The sequence below is a fragment of the Sylvia atricapilla genome, chromosome W (genome assembly GCF_009819655.1).
Source record: "Sylvia atricapilla isolate bSylAtr1 chromosome W, bSylAtr1.pri, whole genome shotgun sequence".
Lineage (NCBI taxonomy): Eukaryota > Metazoa > Chordata > Aves > Passeriformes > Sylviidae > Sylvia > Sylvia atricapilla.
In genome coordinates, this window is record NC_089173.1 from 16555044 (window position 1) to 16580082 (window position 25039).

The 25039-nt window shown below is 44.2% G+C and overlaps 2 protein-coding genes across 3 annotated transcripts in view; one reads left to right on the plus strand and one right to left on the minus strand.

Annotated features, from left to right (window-relative positions):
* Nucleotides 1-25039, plus strand: part of LOC136373467 (dachshund homolog 2-like) — a 326642-nt gene that overhangs the window by 291227 nt on the left and 10376 nt on the right. The window contains exons 9-12 of one of the 2 annotated variants that reach the window (XM_066338367.1): nt 19104-19266; nt 19681-19826; nt 20339-20486; nt 21860-22003. In XM_066338367.1, coding sequence (XP_066194464.1) covers nt 19104-19266; nt 19681-19826; nt 20339-20486; nt 21860-22003 — 601 coding nt within the window. The remainder of the gene's footprint in view (nt 1-19103; nt 19267-19680; nt 19827-20338; nt 20487-21859; nt 22004-25039) is intronic. The other variant, XM_066338369.1, reaches the window with a different exon arrangement.
* LOC136373422 (uncharacterized) lies at nt 12243-14174 on the minus strand. The gene is given in 3 exon segments (XM_066338323.1): nt 12243-13474; nt 13477-13531; nt 13533-14174. Coding segments are annotated over 3 exon segments (1566 nt in total). The 5' UTR covers nt 13812-14174.

The following is a 25039-nucleotide window of genomic DNA, read 5'->3' on the forward strand; positions in this document are numbered from 1 at the left end:
GATACCTGAGTCCAAAAGAGTGAAGATTTTACTGATAAAAGAAAAACCAATTCCTAATATTCCTAAGGAGGTAGAAGATGCAGTGAATGCAGTGATTCCCTCTGTATGTGAAATGGATGTACCTGGAAAATTTAAAATGGCACAGCCAGTACATGTAGAATTGAAAGAAGGGGAAAATGCTGTATGGATTAAACAGTACCCTATAAAACAAAAGCAAGACAGAGAATAGCAAAGACTATTGATAAATTCTTAAAATATCAAATTCTAGAAGAGTGTGAATCAGAATACAATACTCCAATTTTTCCAGTGAAGAAGCCCAATGGTGAGTATAGACTCGTACAGGATTTGAGGGGCCTAAGTGAGATAACCAGAGATATTTATCCAGTGGTGGCCAGTCCTTATACATTGTTAGCATCTGTAAAGGAGATATATAAATGGTTTACTGTAATTAATTTGAAAGATGCCTTTTTCTGCATACCCCTTTGAAACTAATCCCCCGCAGCCTCCCCTGGGGCTAGCTCAGTTTCCTGGAGGCTTTGGGGGAATATTTCAGGGATAGGGCAAAAGATCCAAAAGAGGCTCTTACCCCCAGGGTTGATTCAAGACCTTTATTCCAGGAGGGGAAACGAGGGCAGGAGGCCCAGAGGGCAAGGGAGGTCCAGAAGGAGGGAAAGAGGGCTGGAGCCTTGGAGAGCCAGAGGGCAAGAAAAAGAAAGAGGAAGGACAGGGCCTTATCAAGGCTCCTGCCCAGGGGGAATGGCTGGACCTCAGCCAATTGGGTCAAGAAAGGAAGGAAGGGTAAAACTACATAGTTACAGGCTTCAGGGGTCCTAGGGAAAAATCATTCCCCAGAGAAATGCAACAATTCCCCCTCTTTTGTTTAACAAAGTTACAAGAAAAACATTAGGTCCATTTTGACTTGGAATGTTCATTTCCCCACCACTCACAATTGATGGGGAAGTCAGATTGCTTTAAGTTTGTCAACTCTGTGTGGTTGACTTCTGAGGTAGAAGGTATGAGACTATTGATAGCTTTGAAAATCAAACAACGCAGGATCCCGAACGCTATTGTTACAAGGAAAAGAATAACAAGAAACATCAAAATAGTTTTAACTATAGAAATCCACCACCCTGTGAATCCCCAACCCTTGAACAGTTCCTTGATCCAATCCTCAGATTCTTGTTTCACTTGTCCCATCAAGTTGTTCATGCTTCGAAGGGCAGCATGGATGTTTGGAGCTTTCAAGGTCAGGTTCATGCAACAGTCCTTCAAATTCCTGGCATTTGTGTCCATGCAGTAATAAGAGGAAGTCTATGGCAGCATGATTTTGAAGTGTGGCCTGTCTGGTAATTTCCTCATCTTCTAGGAGAGAGCTGATGGTGGTAGATGTCAAGTTTGCCTGTTTGACCACCCAGCACTCTAGATGGCCCAATTCACCTAGAGCTTTGGCTGCTGCGACCCATGGAAGGAACAGGGACACAGCAATCCTTTTTGACTTTGCCCAATGAAAAATTTCTGAATTACAATTTGGGTCCAAGTTGTCAGCACTTCTCTTCTGAATTTTGTTTGCCGATCTGTTTTTGTGAGTCCACTCACCAATTAAAGTTTGGGTGGGTGTCAATACGGACAACCGCCCTATGGTACATGGCTCTCTTAAAAACCGAGATGGAATTCCTGCCTATGCCCGATCCCCACAAATCAGGAACAATCCCTTAGGGAGGCTTTTTGGACTTGAGTGAGATGGGTTGTCTGCTGCAACATGGCTTGTATTAAGACACCACCTTTTTGCAGTAAACTCCCCTCGATATTGTTTTATGTTGTGATACTCCTCAATGCTAGAAGGTTTTGGGAAGACAGAAAAATGTACGCAGTATGACGCAGGGGAAGAACCCAGTAACTCTAATTTTTGGGGTTCCTGAGCTATTTTGGGCAAATTTTACAACCACTCCTTTAAGGGGTTCACTATCATCACAGCTTGCTGTTGATGTTCTCTGTGTGGTGGGGGAGTGTGTGATTTTGGAATTTCATTGGACCTATGTTGATCTAGCCCTGCTGGAAATTCTCGAGCCCGCAATGGAATTCCTACCAGACAGGTGGACATAGGATTCTTTGATGCTGCAGTGGACAAACATATGTTTTTTTGCTGAAGTGTCTGTGCCAGGGTCACCCAGACATTTTGACACGGTTGAGGGACGATCCATGCAGCTGCCAGACCGTTCATCATTAACAAGATGACTGCTTGGATGGGGTTTATCACAGGGTTGAGTGGGAGGTAGGTTTTCGCTAAAAGGGAAAAACAAACATTTTAAAACATGATAGAAGTTTTCTGTTTCTGCCGGAAGGAGTCCACACCTAGGAAGATTCATTTTTCTTCATCCGGCGGCGTCTTCTCTTTGAAGCAACGGCTACTTGCCTCTCATCCCCTTCTGCTAGAGTTTGACTTTTGGGGACAAAAGGTTTCACCCACTTCTGAGGAATCCACCGAGGGCCTGAGGGAGTAGCCACACATGCATAGCCACGACCCCAGGTCACGAGCTCATAGGGACCTTTGGTTTCCCAGGTTTCTGGATCCCTAATTACGACTGGTGGATGCTGAGATAATTTGATTTGATCTCCACTGTTAAAATGACGTACCACTGGTGGATTCATATTTTCAAATGAACAGTTGAGAAAATTGATGGTAAACATGGCTTTGCAGAGCTTCTGCTGCAGAGACATCCACACAGTTGAACTGCTCTGTCTAGCCAAGACCTGCTTGAGCGTCTGGTGTGCACGCTCAACCACAGCTTGACCTGTGGGGGAGTGAGGGATGCCAGTTTTACATTTCACTCCCCACTGCTGGACAAATTCCAGGAACTCCTTGGATGCATACGCTGGGCCGTTATCAGTTTTGATTTCTTTTGGGATTCCCAACACTGAAAAAGCTTGCACTAGGTGCTGCTTGGCATGCACAGACTTTTTTCCTGCATGGGCAGAGGCATACACTGCGCCTGAATATGTGTCAATGCTTACATGAACATACTTGAGGCGACCAAAACTAGGAATGTGTGTGATGTCTGTCTGCCACACTTCACAACTGCCAAGGCCTTGGGGGTTAACTCCCATGCCCATCGATGGCATGGCCTGGAACTGGCAGTTGGGACAGGTGGCCACAATGGCTCGAGCCTGACTCCGTGTTAGCTGGAACTGACGGATCAGACCTGGCACATTTTGATGGTATTGTTGGTGACTTAGCTTCGCCTGTTGGAAGACATCAGGGAGACGTGCTTTTTCAACTGGTGCAGCAAGGGAGTCTGCCTGACGATTCCCTTCTGCAATTTCACCTGGCAAATCAGTGTGTGACCTTACATGCATCACATAGTATGGATGCTCTCTGTGAGAAAATAAATAAATTAGCCTTGAAAGTAACCTGAAGAGATGCTCATTCTCGATTTCTTCGAGCACAGCCTGCTCCGCTCTGGACACTACCCCCGCTACGTATGCAGAGTCTGTGACCAAATTAATTGGTTCTGAGAACTTCTCAAAAGCTCTTACCACTGCAGCCAGTTCAGCCACTTGGGGGGATCCCTCCACAAACTCGACATCAGCTTCCCAGTGCTGAGTCTGTGGATTTCTCCAAGTCATCACCGACTTGTGAGAAGCCCCAGAAGCGTCTGTGAACACTGTGAGAGCCTTGAGTGGTCTCCGACTCCTTTTCTCACAAGGAATGAGGTGGAATTCCTCGTTGAACAACTTGTGAGAAGGGGCATGGACTGATATTTGTCCTCTGTACCTGTCCAGAGATAACTGGAGACTGGCATTGCTCTGGAGCAAATGCTCAAACATCTCTTTGGCCAATCTCTCAGGAGAGTTCCTTCCCTCCTCAGAAAGTTTCACCGGAAGGTGAATACATGTAAAGTCACAACCAGCCAGTTCACACAATCTCACCCTGGCCTTCCGAATCAGCTGAGCTATCAACTCTTGTGGCTCCGTGATGGTCTTGGATCTCTGGTGAGAGAGGAAAACCCACTCTATAATCAAGAGTGAATCTCTCTGCCCCTCGATCCATTGGAAAATCAAACCATGTAAATGTGGCAGTTTTCCTAGAACAATGAAATGAAAAGGCACGTTTGGCTCACACCGATGAGCCTGCCTCTCTGACAAGGCCTTCTGTACCTTTTCAATTGCTGTCTTTGCCTCTGGGGTCAGTTCCCTGGGAGAAACCAGCTCCCTCTCCCCCTTCAATAAGTTGAAGAGGGGGGCTAGATCCTCATTTGTGAGGCCTAGCCAGGGTCTTACCCAATTCAAAGACCCACACAAGGAGTGGAGATCTGCTAGGGTTTTGGGATTGCACTCAATTTCCAATTTCTGCGGAACAATGGTCCTTGCAGTGATTTCCAAACCCAGGTACTTCCAAGGTGGCATCCTTTGAACTTTGTCTTCCTGCAGCTGAAATCCAGCAGTGGTTAAAACCTTAACCACTAGGTCAAGTGTGTGTTCGAGTATAGTGTTATCGGGGCCACACACTAATATATCATCCATGTAGTGAAGGATGATGGCATCCTTTCTCTCGGTACGTACCGAAGATAGCAATGAGGCTACATACTGTTGGCATAGGAAAGGGCTCACCTTAAGGCCTTGGGGCAAAACTCTCCAGTGATAACGCTTCATTGGGGCTTCTCGATTGATGGTGGGAACCGAGAATGCAAACTGTGGGGCATCTTCGGGGTGCAACGGTATTTGGAAGAAACAGTCCTTGATATCTAGGACAGCCAATTGCCAATCTCGAGGGAGCATTGTTGGAGTAGGCATCCCTGGTTGGAGTGGTCCCATGTCCTCTACAATTTTGTTTATTTCCCGGAGATCATGAAGCAACCTCCACTTGTCCTTCCCCGGTTTCTTTACTATGAAGACTGGGGAATTCCAAGGGCTTGTTGTCTCTTCTAGGTGTCCTTGAGCCAATTGCTCCTCCACGAGCTCCTCAAGCGCCTTGAGCTTCTCTTTACTCAATGGCCACTGTGCTACCCATCTTGGGGTATTATCCAGTCACGTTAACTTTTGGGTAGGGCGCTCCCCAGTGGCTATTTGTAAAAATCCTGGGGCGTCTTAGGAATGACCAACTGGACTCCCCACTGGGACATGGTGTCTCTCCCCCACAGGGGGGCCTTAGATTCTGCGACGAATGGACGGACACTTGCCAATTTTCCGTCGGGTCCCTCAATTTGCACAATGTTTTTTGAAATTTTTGCCAGTGTGATTCCACCTATGCCCTGAAGTTTGCCCGCTACGGGTTGCAATTCCCAATGTGATGGCCACATGGTTTTAGGTATAATCGTGATGTCCGTGCCCGTGTCCAGGACCCCTTCCACATGGAGGCGGTCTGACCCACAGGCTAGGTTGCATGCCATACAGGGTTTATTCTCTCCCACCACCTCAGCCCAGTAGACTTCTGGTGATTTTCCATCTGCTGTGATCTCTGCTGGGACAGGAATGGCCTGGGCAAGAATTTTCCCCTCTACCAGGTAAAATGGTGGGTGCATGCAGCGTGCCAACAGCATAAGGCTTGTTATCTCTCCCTTAATGGTCATGGGAGCTACCTCAATCTCCAAAGGTGTGTGTGCTGTGTCCCCAATAACAAAATACTCACTGTCCAGTCCCATGTGGTAAACCGTCAGATCCTGTGAGATGTTTGACAGGTCCACTGTAATGACTGTCCAATCAGTAGACCTGAAATGAAAACCTTTGGCAGTCACGAGCCTAAATCGGCCTCGCGGCTGCCAAACCTTGTTAATTGAACATTTGACATTTTTATTTTTCTGCACCCCCACACTGTGTGTCCCATCCTCCCCCTTTTTTGTTCAGAGAGAGGCATTTGCCAGTGTGGGTCCCGCTATATTTATATCTTTGCGCGTATTTGTATCAACAGCGGGTACGTGCTGTAAGCTCAGTTTTTTTGTTTGTTGAACTTCTTCTGTTTCTGGTTTTGTGGGCAGGCTCTGGCGAAGTGTCCTGGCTTTTTGCAACGGAGGCAGGTGATGTTCTGCAGCTGGTCTGGTGACATTGCTTTTCTCTTTGGTCCTTGTACCGCAGCTGCATGCTGTGGGTGTGCCAGTCCTGGATTCCTTTCAGGTGCACTGAACAATTCTGCTTTCCTGGTACAGGCTTCAATCATATGTGCAAGACTAGGCGATGGGTCGAGGGGAAGGCTAAGAATAATTCTACGACAGGTCTCATTAGCATTCCTCTGAGCCATCTCCTTGATCAATTCTGCCTGCACCACCGGATCTTGCACTTGTCTTTCCACTTGTGTTCTCAGTCGGTCCACAAACTGCAAGAAATTCTCTGAAGGAAACTGTTTAATGTTAACATAACTGCCCTTAACTTCTATTGTTGGTAGCTGATAAAACTTTTTTTTCTGCAACATTACAGATCTTATCTAAGACTGACTTAGATAACACACGAGTTTGCTTGTCTGGACAGTGCCATTCCCCTTCGCCACACAAATGATCATGTGTGATATCATTATCATCATTGTCTTTTGCTTCGCCAGGAGTTTGGTGAATCTCCTGTAATACTGTTCTCAGAGCTCTTTTCCATCTAGTTTCCCATAAATCATATTCTGAGGGACTTAGCAGGCATCTGAATAGGTCTTTGATGTCAGTAGGTACCATTTCATTCGAATTAAAAGTTTCCCTCAACATACCTTTAAAAATTTCACTGGATCTTCCAAATTCTTTCTGTATTTTGCAAAGCTCCTTTTTATCTTGATAAGATAATGGCTGATAAGTTCTCCTGCCGTTTCTCTTACCAAGATAAACTACAGGTGCCACAGAGGGTATGCTTTCACCAACATCTTTCTGAGTTACTAAAATTTCTGCTGCTCTTCCATTGCCCAGGGAGACAGGAGGTATTCCCTCCCCCACCCCCTGGGGTCTGGCACGAGGCAGCTCCCCCCCCCTCTGCCGGGGTCCCGGAGGAGGCTGCCCATTTCCCCTTGCTGTGAGGAAATCTCCTCCCCCGCAGGGGCTGTGGGCTGGACGCTGCCCACCCCCATCCCCATCGGGGCTGCAGGCTGCAAGGGGCCCGGCCCCGCCCCCCCTCCCGCTCTCGCTCGGAGGGAGGGGAGGCACTGGGAGGAAGGATGGGGCAGGACAGCCAGAGGCGTGTATAAATCAGGGAAGGGATATAGGGTAGGGGCGGGGATTTGGGAGGAGAAGGGGTCATTGGGAGAAGGAGCAAGCACATGGTGTCCACCATTCCCCCCATGACGTGCTACTGTGGGGGACTCAGGACCGAATCCTGTTTCTGCTGGGGAGACTCGCTCAGCCTCTCCAGTTCGGGAATGAAGGAATCAGGGAAAAGGGAAAGGCCATTTGGAGAATTTATCTGTGGCTTTCTGCTATTTTTTGCTTCTAACAGCTGTTTGCGAGCTTGTAGAAATATCGGAATGAACAGAGGAGCTTTTTTATCACCATTCTCGATTTTTAGAGTTAATAAATGTCCAATTTTATCCCAAAATGAAACGGAATTTAGGTCTTGCAAGTCAGAATCTGGGATTTCAGCTGACAGCCAGCAGACAAATTGTGTTAGTAACTTTTTAGGGATATTAGCATTAATTAAAATACTTTTAAGCTGTTGTAATAAACTCTTTTGGTGAACAGATAGCCGTACACCCATGTTTCTCATGTTTTAAAGAGCTATCTGTCCAAGATCTACCTTCTGATACGAAAATTGCATAGCACGAAATTTGTCCCGATACTCGGTATCCCGAAACATGGGCTCTGCCGGCCGGGGTGGCACCGCTCGCTGCGGAGCTCCGGCCAGGGAAAAACCCTCCCACGTTTACTCAAACCGCGTCTGCTGGGTCCTAGCGCACCCTGCAGCCACGCAGTTCCCACGAAACACTGGTAAACCCCTCCCAGCTAGGAGCATTCCCGGGGTAGCCACAACACGAGGGGGTTTTACCTGTCTCCTGTGTATCGTGGGTTGTCGTGCAGCTGCATCAGAAGTCCCTGTCCTGACCTGACTTGCCTCAGGCGTAAAGCAAGCTACCAGCCCAATCCCAACCACCCAGAGCCGCACAAAAAGCAACTCATAGACGGTAGGGTAGTTGATCACTCAAAAAGCTTTTGAGACCCTTAGATAAGGGCTCCAGCTACTGCGTGGGCTTTTAGTATTTCATAAAAACCAACACGTTGGGCGCCAACTGAAACGAATCCCCTGCAGCCTCCTGGGGCTAGCTCAGTTTCTTGGGAGGCTTTGGGGGAATATTTCAGGGATAGGGCAAAAGATCCAAAAGAGGCTCTTACCCCCAGGGTTGATCCAAGACCTTTATTCCAGGAGGGGAAACGAGGGCAGGAGGCCCAGAGGGCAAGGGAGGTCCAGAAGGAGGGAAAGAGGGCTGGAGCCTTGGAGAGCCAGAGGGCAAGAGAAAGAAAGAGAGGACAGGCCCTTATCAAGGTTTCTGTCCAGGGGGGATGGCTGGATCTCAGCCAATTAGGTCAAGAAAGGAAGGAAGGGTAAAACTACATAGTTACAGGCTTCAGGGGTCCTAGGGAAAAACCATTCCCCAGAGAAATACAACACCCCTTGACCAAGATAGTAGGAACCTATTTGCCTTTGAGTGGGAACATCCTGGAAGTGGAAGAAAGACCCAGCTCACCTGGACTCGATTACCAATGGGTTTTAAAAACTCCCCGACCCTATTCAGGAGTCAGCTGACAAAGGAGCTGGAATCTGGACTAAAGAAGGACAGGTATCAAGAAACCAGTACCTATTGCTCCAATATGTAGATGATATTCTGATTGCTACTGAAGAAGAGGCAACCTGCATAAAGGTAACAACTGAGATTTTAAATTCCTTGGGAATGGGAGGATATAAGGTGTCCAAAGAAAAAGCCCAAATTGCCCAACAGACTGTTATCTACCTGGGATGTGAAGTCTCCCAAGGGCAAAGAAGGCTGGGTACTAATCATGTTCAAGCTATTTGTGATATTCCAGAGCCCCAGAATCTACGAGCTGCGAATTTTCCTTGAAATGACCTGGTGGTGTCACCTGTGGATCATGGACTATGGACTGATTGCGAAACCCTCATATGAGGCTCAGGAGACTCAGCTGTTCGTCTGGGGCAAACCACAAAGGGAGGCCTTCCAGAAATTAAAGGAAGCATTGATGACTGCTTCTGCATTAGGGTTACCTAATTTGTCTAAAGACTTTCAGCTGTATGTACATGAAAGGCAGTGCCTGGCACTGGGAGTCCTGACCCAATGACTGGGAAGTTGGAAAAGGCCAGTGAGTTACTTTTCCAAACAACTTGACAATGTAAGTGCTGGGTGGCCTTCATGTCTGCAGGCAGTGGCAGCTACTGTGCTACTGATACAAGAAGCCAGGAAGCTCACAATGGGAAGACACATTGATGTCTATGTGCCACACATGGTAACCATGGTCCTGGAGCAGAAAGGAGGCCACTGGCTCTCTCCAAGTCGGATGATAAAATTCCAGGTAACCCTGACCGAGCAGGATGATGTGACACTAAAAACAACTAACCTTTTGAATCCAGCCTCATTTCTAGGTACTACAGCTGAGGAGGGTCCACTGGGACATGACTGCATAGAGGTGATCGAGTACACCTATTCAGCAAGAGCAGACCTGAAAGATACTCCTCTGGAGCAACCAGAATGGGAACTCTTCACGGATGGAAGCAGCTTTGTGGAAAATGGAATGAGATACGCTGGATATGCGGTAACCACAATTAACACAGTAGTGGAAGCAAAAGCATTACCACCTAATACATCTGCCCAGAGGGCAGAGCTGATTGCATTAACCAGAGCATTAGAACTGAGTGAGGGAAAGCAGTCAACATATGGATTGACTCAAAATATGCCTTTGGAGTAGTGCATGTACACAGAGCATTATGGAAGGAAAGAGGACTACTGTCCTCCCAAGGGACACATATTAAACATCAAGATACAGTCCTACAACTGATAAATGCAGTATAAAAACCTGAACAAGTAGCAATCATGCACTGCAAGGCACATCAATCGGGCAGTTCTAAAATTTGTGAGGAGAATCAAAAAGCAGATTGGACAGCCCGTCAAGTGGCACGGGAAGTACAGAAAACAATGGCCTTGATACTGTCAGAACTTAATGTCACTTAATTCAATTTACCTCCCAAGCCAAAGTACACAATAGAAGATGACAGACTGGCACATCTGCTGAAGGCACAGAAGAACGCAGGAGGGTGGTATGTAACCACACAAGGGCAAATAGTGGTACCTCCCTTGGTAACGAGAGAAATCTTACAAATAAGACATAATGAGTGTCATTGGGGTGCAGAGGCATTGGTAAAATTGCTGAAACGATATATAGTCTCGGTACAGATGCAAACAATGGCAAAATCAGTAATGTCAAAATATGAGATTTGCTTAAAGAACAATCCAGTGGCCAGACGACAAACACAGCTAGGAAGAATTCAGGTGAGGATAGAACCAGAAGATTACTGGCAGGTAGATTTTGCAGAATTACCCAGAACCCGAGGATATAAGTATTTGATAGTAGGGGTTGACACATTTTCTGGATGGCCAGAACCCTTTCCCTGTCACACCAATCAAGCAAAAGAAACAGTTAAGTGGTTACTACAAGAGATTATTCCCAGGTTTTGGGTGCCTATAGGGATATCATCAGATAGAGGCCCACATTTTATAGCCAGGGTAGTGCAGGAGTTGAGTAGATTATTTGGAATCTCTTGGGACCTCCATACCCCATGGAGACCTTAGTCAAGTGGACAGGTGGAAAGGATGAACCAGACATTGAAGAGGCAACTTAGTAAGATATGCCAGGAAGCCAAATTGCAATGGCCACAAGCATTACCAATAGCATTGCTGGGGATTCGGATAAAACCTAAGAGTAGAATGTCAGTCAGTCCCTATGAGATATTGTATGGGAAGCCATATGAATCTCCAGACCCCAATCCAAATGTACACGTTACAGGGAAACAGGATGTGTATAATTATGTTCTGTCTCTTGAGAAAACTTTAGCACAGCTCCGGAGCGCCCTCCTGTAGAATAGACTGCTGAGTCTTGAAAATCCAGTCCACAATATCAAACCGGGAGACGAGGTGTACCTCAAGACCTGAGATGAAGAGCCATTGAAGGAAAAGTGGACTGGTCCGCATCAAGTACTGCTAACCACCTTTACAGCTGTCAAAGTGGCTGGAGTGGAACCCTGGATACACTACACCCGAGTGAAGAAAGTCCCTTGTGGAGCTGTGTTGTGGGCTGTGCAAGCTGTAGGACCAACAAAGCTGAAGATAAAACGAATCACTGTTGCTTTGGGATATGGAATGCACGGAGGTCTACCAACTGCTCTTCATTCTAAAGTGAAGAGAGAGGTACAAACAGGAACACAGTGATTTGGTTAGTTTATAGGATCCTAAAAGGGGAATACAAAGAAGAACATCCTGGAACAAAACAATAATGAAGGCGCTGACACGAGACAAGACTGCACCTTCAGCACCTCTGATCTGCAATAATTTTCACAACAGAGCCCACGTCAACCATGGATTTGAAGCTGAACATCCAGTATAGACTCTGAAGATGAATGGACTGTACTGAATGAAAGCATTTACACTTAGTAGATTTAAAGTGAAATACTTTCGAAGGGGGGAATGTTAGGATAGGGTTAATAATTTCTGTTACCACAGAAGCTGGGAATAGAGTCTCAGCTTCACTGCAACCAGGATGTTGCTTCCATTGTTCCAACCAAATCAAGTATAACTCTGCCTGGGTAATCGGGATGGGGGGAGAAGGAGAAGATTGGGACGGCTTGTGCTTGGAAATGAAGTAGGTCGGGTGAAACTGTACCTAATCATCATAAGATAGATGATCGAATTGCAATGATTGTTGGTAACTGAACATGATCATTATTTCAAACTAGAATCGTGAGAATTGTAAAGGAAGATATTTACAAAATCCATGCTTGGATGTATACAATAGAACAATTTAAGTTTAATGATTAACATAGTTATGTAACGAAATGGTATAATACAGGGCCCCTTTTGGACCCTCGTTGGAGTTGGATTTGGGTTTGTACCCCAGCTCTCAGAGCTTTCATCAATAAAGCACCCACATAATCATCTGTGATTATGCGTTTTCCTCGCTAACATCTTGATTGCTATCCAAGTTTTCTACTTCTTCTATTGTTAGATTTTTCACAGCTCCTTCAGTTATTGAGAGGATGTTACAATCACGTTTAATCTGAGCATATCACTTCCTTACTGAGGCCCTCTGGGCCACCCCGTCAGGTGAGGGGGTCCCAGTAGTGACTGACTTAATAACTTTGAAAGGACCTCTCAAGACAATTGGTTGTTGTGTAATCTTCCCCACTTCTATGAGAGCTAGGCTAACCACAAACAAGCCTTTTTCCCAGGCAGTGTACCTCTTTTCAGCATCTCTGAAACCGCGGGAATAAAAACCAACAGGCCATGTCCGACCCTCAGGACCCTGCTGCCATATGTTTACTAACAATCCTGAGGAGGCAAATCCCCATTCCACTTGCAAGGGATCTCTAGAATAAATAGGGCCAAGGGCTTGGTGAGCAGTTACTTCAAAAATCAATAATTGCATTGCTTCCTCCTGAGAAGCAGTCCATTCCCATAGGCAGGCGGCTTTGTGGACACCTTCCAAAAGTTGGTCGGGGGTACTGACTATAGCTAAAGGGTCTCCCCCTTCCAAAGCATTACCTCCCCCGGCCCAGAAAGCTGCATGCTGTGTCAGGGACCATGTGTCAATAGTCTCATCGTTTAAAACTTGTGTAAGGGAATGTTGTGGCTGGTTGCCCAAGGCTGGCGGAAGAGGAGGTGCGCTGGGTTGTCGGTCAGATGGATTCAATGCCATAGGTTTGGGACAGGGCCAATTAAAAATTATTTTAGCCAATTTATCATGTGGCAGTTTGTCCATTACTTCTCGTGGCACTCTCCTCTTCAGCCCTAGCAACCACAACTGCTGCCGGTTAGAGATTTGTTTTCCCTTTTCTGGTTTTTCATTAAGGGAAACAATGTGCCTGACTCCTCTGGGTTGTTCATGTTTGTCCTCTGAGTGTTTTACCAGTCCATATTTTCTGCTGTAACTTATTAACTCCTCTCCTGCTTCACGCCATGTCCAAACTTTACGACTGCTGTTAGATTGTGTGCTAGGAGTGGCAAAAGGCGAGAAGTCAGTGGAGTCAGTGGAACCGGTTTGATCACTTGTATGTCCAAGAAATCTTTCAAGCCTATCTACCGGGGTGATAGATGCTATTGTTTTTTGGAGGAGAATTGCTGTTGGTTTAAGTGATTCTGGAAAACTTCGAATTAGGGGAGTCATAATCTCAGATTTGACAGGCTGTTGCATTGGTGCCTCATAGCCAGAAAATAATTTTCTTTCATGTATCATTTGCAAGCATGCAGCTTTGTGGATGTTTTCTAGGAGTTGGTCTGAGGTGCCAACAATTGCCAGAGTCCCCCTGCCAAGTAAGCTGCATGCTGTGTCAGGGACCATGGAGCACGTGTATTTCCTTGTTGTTAAGAAAACTCCATGTCCCCAATAGCCACTTGCTTCTTGTTCACTTAATTTAATTTGGTCACCTCCAGTGAGTGAAACTCTAAAAACATACTCTGTCTCTGATTTACCAGGGAGGCAGGAATATTCTTTCTTTATTTTAGCTAATTCAGTGGCTGTGTATGGAATTTCTCCGGTGGTTATGTGGGGATCATGATCCTCTTCATTTATATAATTATATTCTGTTTTAATGAGAGGTCTCAAGTTGGAGCAACAGTGTTCCCCACAATTTTGCATGTGTACTAATTCTTTCTGAGGGTATATCTGTTTAATATTGTGTATCTCCTTTCCTTCTATCTCTTTAGGTGAATATACAGGTTTTAAGTTTTTACTTTGCTCTTCTGCAAGGGAAATCTGCAGCAAATTATTCTGATTTCTTTCCTGTTCTAATTGTTTTTGGAAAACTTCTACCAAATTTTGCAGGTTGTCTATTATTGCTTTTTCTTCACTTACCCGTTTAAGACGGGTTTCTATGGCTGCCGAAAGACAGACCCTCAAAACTGAGCAAAGAATGGTTTCATTTCTGCCCAGTTTAAATCTAGCATCATGTTGCAAAGAATATATTCTATCTACAATGTTTTCAAAATTAAACCAATTATTTTGTGCTTTGAGTTCAGCAAGTTGGCTTGACCCACCTTCTCCTTCAGTGGCTTGTGTGACCTGTCATGTGGGGCTCTATACAGTTGCTTTCCACTTGCGATTCATCCCTACGATGTGACAGGAACCATCAGTGAAAAGAGCATAGTGTGTTTCTTCTGCTGGCAATTGGTTGTAAGGTGGAGCTTCTTCAGCACGTGTCACTTGCTCTAGTTCCTCTTCATCAGTAAGACTAAAGTTTTCACCTTCAGGCCAATTTGTAATTATGTCCAAAATCCCAGGGCGATTCAGTTTCCCAATATGGACATGCTGTGTGATGAGAGCAATCCACTTACTCCACGTGGCATTGGTAGCATGGTGGGTTGAGGGAACACACAGTGTCTAGGAAGAAAAAGAGAAGAATGAGGAGGAGTGAACACTTTTCAAAACAAACTGGGTGCGTCTTCTTCCCTGCTCACCCTCAGAACCACTCTTAAAGGTACACAACACAACATACAGCACACACAGAACAGACGATTAGGGATACAGAGGCATCATAGTCACCCCAGGGCAACCCTGTTCATTCAGGGGCTGTAATTAAGAAAATCAGCAGCAACTTTAAATTTAGCACCTGAATCACAAGTTTAAAGCACTAAATATCTGACTGATGCCTGGTTTACAGGAGGCATCTCTTCTTGCTGATAATCAGGAGTCTCAGCTCCTGGCAGAGCAGCAATGAGTGAAGGGAAAAAAAGATAGTCAGATGGAGAATTTTGGAAGTTATTAAGACATGGAAGACAGGTAACCCTGTCCTTGTGGAATTAGAAATACAAAATACTTGAAAAAAACAATGCTTCAGATTACAGGTTTTCATACTTGTTTTGTTGTAAAAGAAAGAAAACCAACCTGGCTTCTAGTTAAGCAATACAGACGTTGCCAAGATTTAAAATTAAAATAAGAAGTCTCTATCAGAAAACTTATTTTGCAGTCAAAAATTAGAATTTTAGCCCTAACTGTATTAAAATACCCATGTTTGGATTCCATCTATCCTTGTGAAGTAGATGTAGAGCTGGAAGTCAGGGGACCTCTTGCCACCATGAAGACACACCAGTTTGGATGATTCTGTCAGGTCTTTGGGCAAATAATGGTATTTTAAGTACGTATTTTACTTTCATAGATGAGTCACACAGACAATCCAGCTGATGTTGCAGATCCTCTGCTTTATTTTATTAAAAGTCAAAGAGGTCCAATAGAGTATCCAGGCTGTTCTGTAACTATGGGCCATTAAATGTAATCCCCATCACTCAGGTATGAAATTCAAAGAATTATAATTGTAATGTAATTCAGTCCTTGGTTTTCTGAATTTTATGCCACAGGCAGGGAAAAGGAGTGACCCAGCTACCATCTATGTCCAAAACCATCTTCCTATCCCTGCTTGAAGGGATTCTGATATCCAATGTCTTGGCTAGTAACTAACCGGTTAATAACTATAAATCCTGTATAAATTGTTTCTCTCCTCCATATGCCACTGTCCTGGTTTGGAATAAATTAGGGGAGAACCTCTAAAAGGATTCCCCTAAAAACAAACCTCCACCACCCCTTCCCCCACCCCCCCCACCCCCCCCCCCCCCAGCCCTGGGTTCAGAAAGGAAAATGCCTTGGAGGAAAAGTGGGAAAAACTGGTTTATTGATAATGAAAAAGAACACTCCCCAACACCAAGGAAAAGGGAAAAAACAATGCTCGAGTTACTGTGAGGGGGAGGGTGCAGAGCTTCTTCCACGGGCCCTGGAGAGTCTCCGACTTCTCAGGTCAGGTCAGGCCCGGAGTAGGTCCAAAATCTTCGGGGCGGGGGGGAGGGAAGGGAAAAGAAAAGGAAGGGAAGGAAAAAACAAACAGAAGCGGAGAAAGCCAGCGGCAGGAGTGGCAGCAGGCAGGCAGAGGGAGAGAGAAGCAGCAGCAGCAGCGAGCCAAGCAGCCGAGCCAGAGAGCGAGCAGCAAAGCGGCAGCCCCCGCCAAAGAGGGAGGGGGGCAGCTGTTAGACATAACAATGTAGTCCAAGATATGGGATAGGAGACAGCGTCAACCCAGAACAGCCACGTATTTATTTAACGCATGAGGTATATTCTATGAGCTGTTGTAGGTGAATAATGCTCATACAGCTCCAAGTAGATAAAGTTTTTAAGTGCATGAGAAGAAATTACTTGGTGGTCTAACCAGTGTAAATTGTACCTTTAATATTTCTCCCTTCTTCTGAGAGAGATGTGGCATGTCAAGTGGGTCAGGGCTGTGACTGATGGGTTTAAAAACAGGCCTTCTGAAAGAAAATAAACCAGCTGGCAAATAAAAGTGCTGGTTGGTTTGGGCTGTGCAGGGAGCAATTCAGGTTCCCCATGTTCCCAGCACTATGTTCAGTCTGGAGGCTGATGCTTCATTTGCCAATCCCTCTTCCTGCAATTTAGGCAGAAGACAGAAGATTAAATACTTTAGCATACTGAATTAAGAGCAAGAAATCTCCTAGCAGGTTTTTGTGTGCTTTCCCAGGATGATACTCAATTCACTCTTAGTGTTTACTGTGTATTTCTTTGCTCTGCAGTATAATTCTTACTTTCATCTATTCATCTGGATGTCAGCTAGAAATTAAAATAAAAAGACTGCACTCTAAATGGATTCCTGAATGTTTTTATAAAGCATGGCAGGTTTAACAAACAGATTTGATAAAACTAGTTCCCACTTTGCTTCAATCATCAGAAACGTTGTTTGTGTCCTTGGTCAGACTGTAGCTGTCTTGGCTTTATTTCTTGCTTATTCTGTTGTATTGTATATGTGAGTGCAGCTTTTAGCATTTATATTTTTAGTGGTGTTTAAAATCAAAATCCTTAAATCAACATTACTTTTTTCCATTAAAGAGATGCATTTGATACAGTCCCTAAGATATGCTTCCAGCACATGCCATTTTTAATTGCTTTACCAATTATGATTCCTCGAGTCTAGCTAATAAATTTCTGCCTAACTGTGCACTTATTCAGAGCATGGGCAAGATGTAGACACCGTTCAGATGTGAAGACCTATTACAAGATTGAAATAGATTTCTAGTGCATTTATCATTCATCTTTGCAGAGTGTGATTTCAATCAGAAAAAGAAATTATGAATGGTTTGACAGTTTCCACCCATATACGCTAAAACATAATATCCTGCTTCTAGTTTCAGCTATTACAGACTTTAACATGCAATGTGCCCTTGGTCTGCAAAGCATGTTTGGTTAGCACAAAAACTTAATCATAAGAAGTCATAAGTAGAATCCTTCTTTACTGCCCTTTTTCTGGGACTTGGAAATTTATTGCTTCTGGGACAGGTAGGATATGAACAATGGGCCAAATAGAGTCCAGGGTTATCTCATCTGTGTGAAAACTGCTGCTGAAAATCGATGTGACCTCTCCTACACTGTCATCCCAATTCCCACCCTCTGTGTCCTATTTGTCTTTTGGTAGAAGCTTAGATCTGCGTGCTGTCTCTATGTGTCTCTCTTGGGCCAGATTATCAAAATGAATCATTGCCTGCATACCTCTTATATTTCTATTTATTTTCCTGGTGTTGACTAGGTCTAATGAAATATGATTCTTTTTGCATTTGATCCTCACTGCAGCAAGCAGCACCTAATTTAGCTGTGTCTAGCTCTTCAAAGAAGAGTAATACTATTTTGAAACTTCAATCTGCTGTACAGTAGCATTACAAACCATAGACCATGCAACCTGTCTTCACAGTCAATAGTAATTTTCCTTTTGGCCAATTTAATGTTATTACTTTCATCTCCAAATAGCAGAGATTTCTAGAGGTGTTAGAGCAGCCCCAGTTTTGTTATGCATACTTCATGTATTGCTTTCTTTTTCAAATGCCACTTCTGTTTAGTCTTTTGTGACTCCATGGCTTCGCTGTTATTTCTGTGAAGCATCATGTGCAACAACTAATCAGGCTATTTTAAAAACTCTGCCACTGATATATTTAAATATGAGAAATGGTGTGTCTGAATCAGCACAAACTTCATGGTCTGAGTTTGTTACCCGAGTTGGGATTTTTAAAATGGATCACTTAAATTCCATCTAAGATGCCATCTCTGAGGGCATGTAGAGGTTACTGGCTTTTGTTATTAGTCCTGAAAAATCATTAGGAAGATGTTCCGTTTAATGAACTCACAGAGCAAAGACAAAATACTCCCAAACCAGAGATTTCAAAGAATACTTGAACACCACTAATGCTCCTGGTTTGTTGTCGGGTGGATGCAAAAAGTGCACCTCAATCGAAGCTCCTGGAGCATGTTACACCAGAAAATAGTGCTGCAGTGGAGAGACCCTGGCTTAATTAGTTGTCAGATTCTTTTAAAGTTGTTTATTCCTTAGAAACAGGAGTGGGAGAATAAGACCTTTTGAATATGGTGTGGTCCAGTTGTAAATTCAGGCTTTAATATGACCAAGGCACTTGACAGATGAAACTCTAGGGGCTGGCTGTGCAGCTGCCCTGGGTGAGCACTGGCATCAGGAGCTCATGGCCAAGACAGGGCTCACAGGCTTCATTAAAAGGCAGGTGCTGGGCAAACGCTCACCATGATTTCTGCAAGTATAGGATCATGATATATATATATCTAGACTGGAATATTGCACAGAAGTATTTTTTTTAGCATTTCAGAGTGAAAGAATTGTACAGTTTGGCTTCAGAGACAGCTAGATTTTAACTGTGTAGTTTTCAGTAATTAAGATGAATATGTGTGAAGAAGTACTGACAGGGATCTGAGAGAGGGAGCTACATTTACTGTCCTAAAAGATCCTTTAATTATTCTATTCAAAAATGGGAGTTCATTGGTGGTAGTACTGATTCCTTACCAAATTGAAAGGATTCTTGAAAAAAAAATTCTTACATTGTTTCTTTCTGGATACACATTTCTGCTGTCTGTGCACAGCTTGATCTATACCCACACCATGTATTTGAAAGAAGGAGTGAAGGGGAAGCTTCCAGGCCCCAGTTTGCTCTCTGTAGGAAATGCTCTGGTTCCGTGCAGTGCTGGCAGAGGGGATGGATGACTCAGTGGAGATTATTTACTGCTGAGCACGGGAAGGGGAAAGGTAAAGGAGTAAAGAGATGTGATACATTCCTTGATTAGAATTTTGCCAAGGTTATAGCAACAAAAAATGCACATCACAGAATGGTGAACAAGATAGAATGAAGACAGGTCATTCAGGTTTAATGAACTGCATAATACTGTTATAATTCTGTGGTATAATTCTGTAGAATTTGAGATATAATAGTCTGTACTCCATTACAGCTGTGTTATAGTCCCAGTGTATTGAGTACTGTTCTGTACTATCTTGCCAACTTGCCTTGGCAACAGTCCCAGCCACCCAAAGACTGAAACAATGTTGATTTTACTAACGCACTTGTATCTTGACTTCCAGATAAACAAAATGCTAGTTTCCAGAAATTACAGTCACCTACATTTCCAATGCTTTCTGATGTCACTTTTAAACCTATCTTTACAGAAGAGGTCCAAATTGCCATTCCAATAATGAAACCAACCTTAGATAAAGTCCAACTGGCTGGACAGGCCTTGCCTCCTGGATTTCCGGCGCCATTTCTTTTTGCTGATGGTCTTTCATCAGTAGAAACGCTATTAACCAACATTCAGGTAAATTCTTCTCTACAGGGCCAGGTTATGTCATGGTAGATAACATGTTTCTTTTTGCACTCTTAAAAAATTTTAGAAACTATTTTGTATTTGTAGTTTCTCATCTCTTATTTAATGTTGTGCTTAGATTTCCTCTTTCCCTGGTGTTACCAGTCATAGAAGGGTTTCATACATTGTATATATTTGACTTAATAATTGGCAATAATGATCATATTGAAATTCACCATTCTCATTATTCCTGCAGTGCTTCTCTCTGCAGTTATTGAGGTGAGCAGAGACATGGCACTGTATGTGTAACCAAATTAGCCAAAGCTGTACTGAATGATTCCATGCCACAAAATTCCTCATATGTAATGTTAACTACTTCAAATGCCCACTTGTGCTCCAGGTCTGTAGGTTCTTGCTTCTAATCTTTCTGTTTTTCTAGAGGGTGTAAAAGAAACAAGTGGATGAATTTTGTCACTGCTGAAAGAAAATGGTGTTTTCAGATCATGCATTTGTGTGTGTTTTAGGGCCTGCTGAAAGTGGCTGTAGACAATGCAAGAGTCCAGGAAAAGCAGATACAGCAGGAAAAGAAAGAGTTAAAGATGGAGCTTTGTAGGGAGCGAGAACTACGAGAGAGCTTGGAAAGGCAACTCACAGCTGAGCTGCAAAACAGAGGTGAGTGAATGAAAAATGGAGTTTAGGTGTCTATAAAATGTGTAACCCTTTGGCATTTCCAGCTGGAGCTGTTGAGGGCTTGGAGTTAACCGACATTCATACTCCAGTGTAATGCAGCAATGGACCTGCACTGATAATGGAAGATTTAAATTTAATAAAACCAGCGCAAAGCACACGTTTCTGTAAGCAGAAAGAACAGCGGCTGAAGGATTATTACCTGTAGGGCAACTCGCCCCAGAGAGTTTTGGCAGGTTCTGAGGAGGGAGGCTGGGGCAGTTCCATGGCTTTCAGGTGCATTAGCATCATTCTGACCAGGTATTCCTAGCCCAATTTCTTCATTTGACAGCTTTAATTTCTTTTTGTTTCTGCTGTTATCCTCCAAGCATTGAGAATCATCAGTTTTACTGTGAGAAGGATGTGGCTTTAATTTGGTATTTAGGTGTTTTTTGTCATTACTTCCCTACCCCACATTTCTGCAGCTTCAGTGCTGCTCTGTTTGTCTTGTAGAGAACTTCAGCACAACAAAATAGAGCTGTGAGAAATTATCAGCCCAAGTACAAGATCTGAAGCAAATAATCCTAGGGGGTATTTTTTGCATCAGGAGACTGAGGTACAGTAGTACACCCCAAATGGGGCCTTCTGAGACAAAACCATGACTGGTTAGAAGCTTTTGATAATAATAGGCAATTAAATTGGTAAATCTGAATTTCTCGCTCTGCTGTTGCTAAGGAGGCAGTATTAGTATTCTTTTTAAAATTCAAATCTGCATCTGAAGGAATGGAACAGCACTTCATGTGCCAAAAGCTACTTCTAGATTACATCAATGAAATCAGAAAGATAAAACTAGATAAGACCAAAAGTGTAGGTACCAAGTCCTATCTCCCTGTGCTTTTCGAATGGAAATTGGGTGTGTGGAACTGTCTGCAGTGCCAGGTCTCACTTGGAGGCACCAAAGGGCACCTCTCAGTCAAGTTGTGAAGAGTCAGTAAATCCTGCTGAAGCTGTTAAATTGCAGTGGGTGTCCAGAAACGTTGCATCACCCAAATGTGATGGGACTATGTATTTCTGTAAAACAAAACTTAGCTCCTTAGGAGAGCACAGTGTGCCCCTCCTGAATCCCAGTTAACTCACCAAAAACTTCAAGTCATTCACAGACTTTGATGGCTCCTGACTTGAGAGAGAATTTCATCAATAATCAGCATCCTCAGAACTGTTTGTCTTTGAGGTCACCACCACATGCACATCTTTATTGTCATAGGGGTCTTGAGCTAGAACTGCACCTTTGAATATTAAACAGAAACTAATTTTTTACTGTCTCCATCATCTATTAATTGTGCCCTGACAACCATTCTTACACTGTATTTACATTTCAGCCACAATTCAAAAACGCTTGAAGAAAGAGAAGAAGGCAAAGAGAAAATTGCAGGAAGCTTTGGAATTTGAATCCAAGAGAAGAGAACAAGTGGAACAGGCTCTTAAACAGGCCACATCAGGTGACAGTCTCAGGATGTTAAATGGTAATGTCTTAGTTGGCCTTTCACAGTCAGCGTAAAATGATGTTCGATTGAGTGAGAAAAAAAAAAGATGATGCACAGAGCAAATTTCAGAATAAAACCCACAATTCTTTCCTGAAATAATGAAAAATCTATTTCAGGCCATGTGCTCTGGGTCGTGAATTAAAAAAAAAAATAAGTCTGCAACTAGAGAAACAGACAGAGCAGTTTACACGGAGATGACAAGAAATGCTGAATATATTACAAAGAAATCTGTTTCAGTGCCAGCTAAGACAATGTGAAATTTGGTTCCTATAAGGTTCTCTGAACTCTTCTCTCCCAGCAGATTCATTTTTAGAACTGCTGAGCTTCATTTTAAAAGCTGTTTGGCTGAAGTTTGCTCAGCCTCAGGAACTATTAAGTGTGTTAAATATGTATCAGCTTTCAGAGCTGACTGGATTTTTTACACTTCCCAAATATTCTTGTGAAACAAAAGCAAATCAGTTCATCTCCTAAACAGTGATTAAGTTTTGGCTACCAGGAGGATTTGTCTTTTGTGCTTAAGATGGGTCTTGCCAAACTTTAGAGCTTTGGTTTGAATGTTTAAGACTGAACCTAGCTGAGATTTAATTCATTTCCAGTTCTGCACCTAAGGTTTAGTCTGTGCATCCCTACCTGGAGTCTCTGCAGAGGCTCAGGAATCAGAGTGACATTCAGTCTCTGCTGCACTCAGGTGTCCTGTGGTGTGTTAATTTGTGCTGCCTGCTTTGGGCACTGCTTTAGAGACTGCAGAGTGCAAAACCTGCCTGACTGCTGAGCAAAAATAATGAATTTGGCTTGTCTGGAGTTCTCAGCCGTGAGAGCTGCCCACACTGTTCTCTAAAGCCAGGACAAGGCTGTGTGTGTGCCCTGCCACTGCAGTGCTCTGCAGGAGATGTGAGCTGTGATTTATCTGGGCAGGCACCCAAGGGATATAAACTCCGTGAGTACGAGAGCAGCATCTTTCAGAGGCATCCTCTCATCTACTGCTTTACAGCCCTGCACATCACTGGAAGCAGGGCCTGGCTGGTGTCCCTGGAGCACCAGCAGTGGCCAGAGGGGATCCAGGTGTGGATTTACAGCCGCAGTCGCACCAGGGTGGGGACAGTGACCAGGGGAGAGTGTGTGGCCAGAGCCAGCAAAAAACCTTCTCCACCACATCCACTGGATCAGGCAAATGCCCAGACTGGATCCCACAGACAGAAACCAGCACCTTGAGAGGAATGTCAGAAAAAACCTAAAATCCTGATGTGCTGTAAGGTCACTCCCCTGGGTGCTGCCACTGCAGGGGAGCACCTGCTGCTCACACACCAGCCAGGGGCACCCAGCAGTTCTGGAAGCCACAAATCCAGGGATACCAACATTCCAGCAGTGTGATTAACACACCTTTACATCTGCTAGAGTGGGCCTGACTGCAGCAGTTTGATTTGCAGGCACACTCAGGTAGTCATATATATGTTAGTGCCTGCAAGAAGCTGATATTTACATGCTAATCTGTTTGCATATGCAAATCAGGTAGCTCATTAGCATCTTAATCCACAATTTAATTGCAGGTACAATTTTATGACAACAAAATGTGAAGGGCTATTCTGAGTATTTTTAATTTAACTCTGACAGTCTGTCTCATTTACCAGATGCTGTTATTAGTTACAGATGACTGTCATCTTGGTATATACAACATGTATTCTGAAGGGTGTGAGAAGAAAGAACCTTTTCAGATTGATAGGTCAGTGCCCTGCACTTGCCTTCAGAACAGGCATCTGAGGAAGGGAAACCCTGCAGAACAGCAGTCACTTGTAATTTTATAAGAAAAAAAATGTATGTGTGAAAATACTGCTTTTTTACTAATATATACATTTATAGAGCTATATATGCACACATGAAATATATTTCATTTACACATTTATTGCTGAGCTATTGCTCTCCTGTAAGGACTCTACTTTTCAGGGTTGCCCTGCTGTGGTAGTTTGGCATGAATGTGAAGGGTTTTTTTCCTAAGGAAGTTCTAGCATGAATTTACAGCTTGGCTGACGAATAAGAGTGTTGTCTATGCCTCTGGAAACTAGTCTTAAATCAAAAATCCAAGGTGACTTGGCCCTTTTTTCATTTGCCGGCTGGCAAGGAGCTAACATCACCTCGTGAGTCAGAAGTTCGGGCTGGGCCCCCCGGGGCCAGGCCTGGCAAGGCCTTGGGGGGGGACCCTGCCTGTGGGACAGTGGCTAGGGCAGGCAGTGTCCCCTGTCTCCCTCGGCAATGTCCCCTCTCTCCCTGGCTCCTCTGATGGGGAGAGGAAGAGGAATGCAAATCAGCAGTCTGGCCCTGCGCCAGGGGCCACGGTGGCCGTGCTCTGGGCTTGGCTGCCAGAGCCTCTGGTCCAAAGGAGAAGAGACTTTTGAGAACTTTTCTTCAGAGCTCCAGGGAGCTGATCCAAGTTAGAGTTGCTTTAGATCTGACCAGGGGTGGAGGAGGTTTCGTCCATCAGCGTTCCTGAGCAGCTCCCTCTCCCCCTTCCCACCCCCACCATCACCTGCAGCCTTGAAGTTCTGAGAGTCCGCTGGAGAGGAGGAAAAAAGACTCTGGGCAAAGACTTTAACACTTTTCCCTCCTCCATGGAAGACAGAGTGATTTGAAATGCAGAGAAACAGCATTGAGACAAAGTCAGTGAAAGAACTGACAAAGACTATTGAAAGGATAGAGGAAGTGGACATTTCTGACTGGACTTCTCTGGATGTGAAGTATGGGGAAATGGACTGTTTTTGTAATATCCTAATGCTGCTTGGGGGAATGCAAGTTCTAGCCAAAGGGTTGTGTGTATTGATATACATGGGTTTTAACTGAGAATTTTGAATAGAATATGTCCTCAGCTCCTGGGAAAGAATAAGGAAGTCTCTATTTCTTTTGAGATAGAGGCGATTTTAAAGATATAAGAAAAAATCCTTTTTTTGTACTAGAAAAGCATTCTTAAAACAATACCCCAAACATGCGGAGGCCCATAAACAGTTGGGAAAACTGTTTTATGAG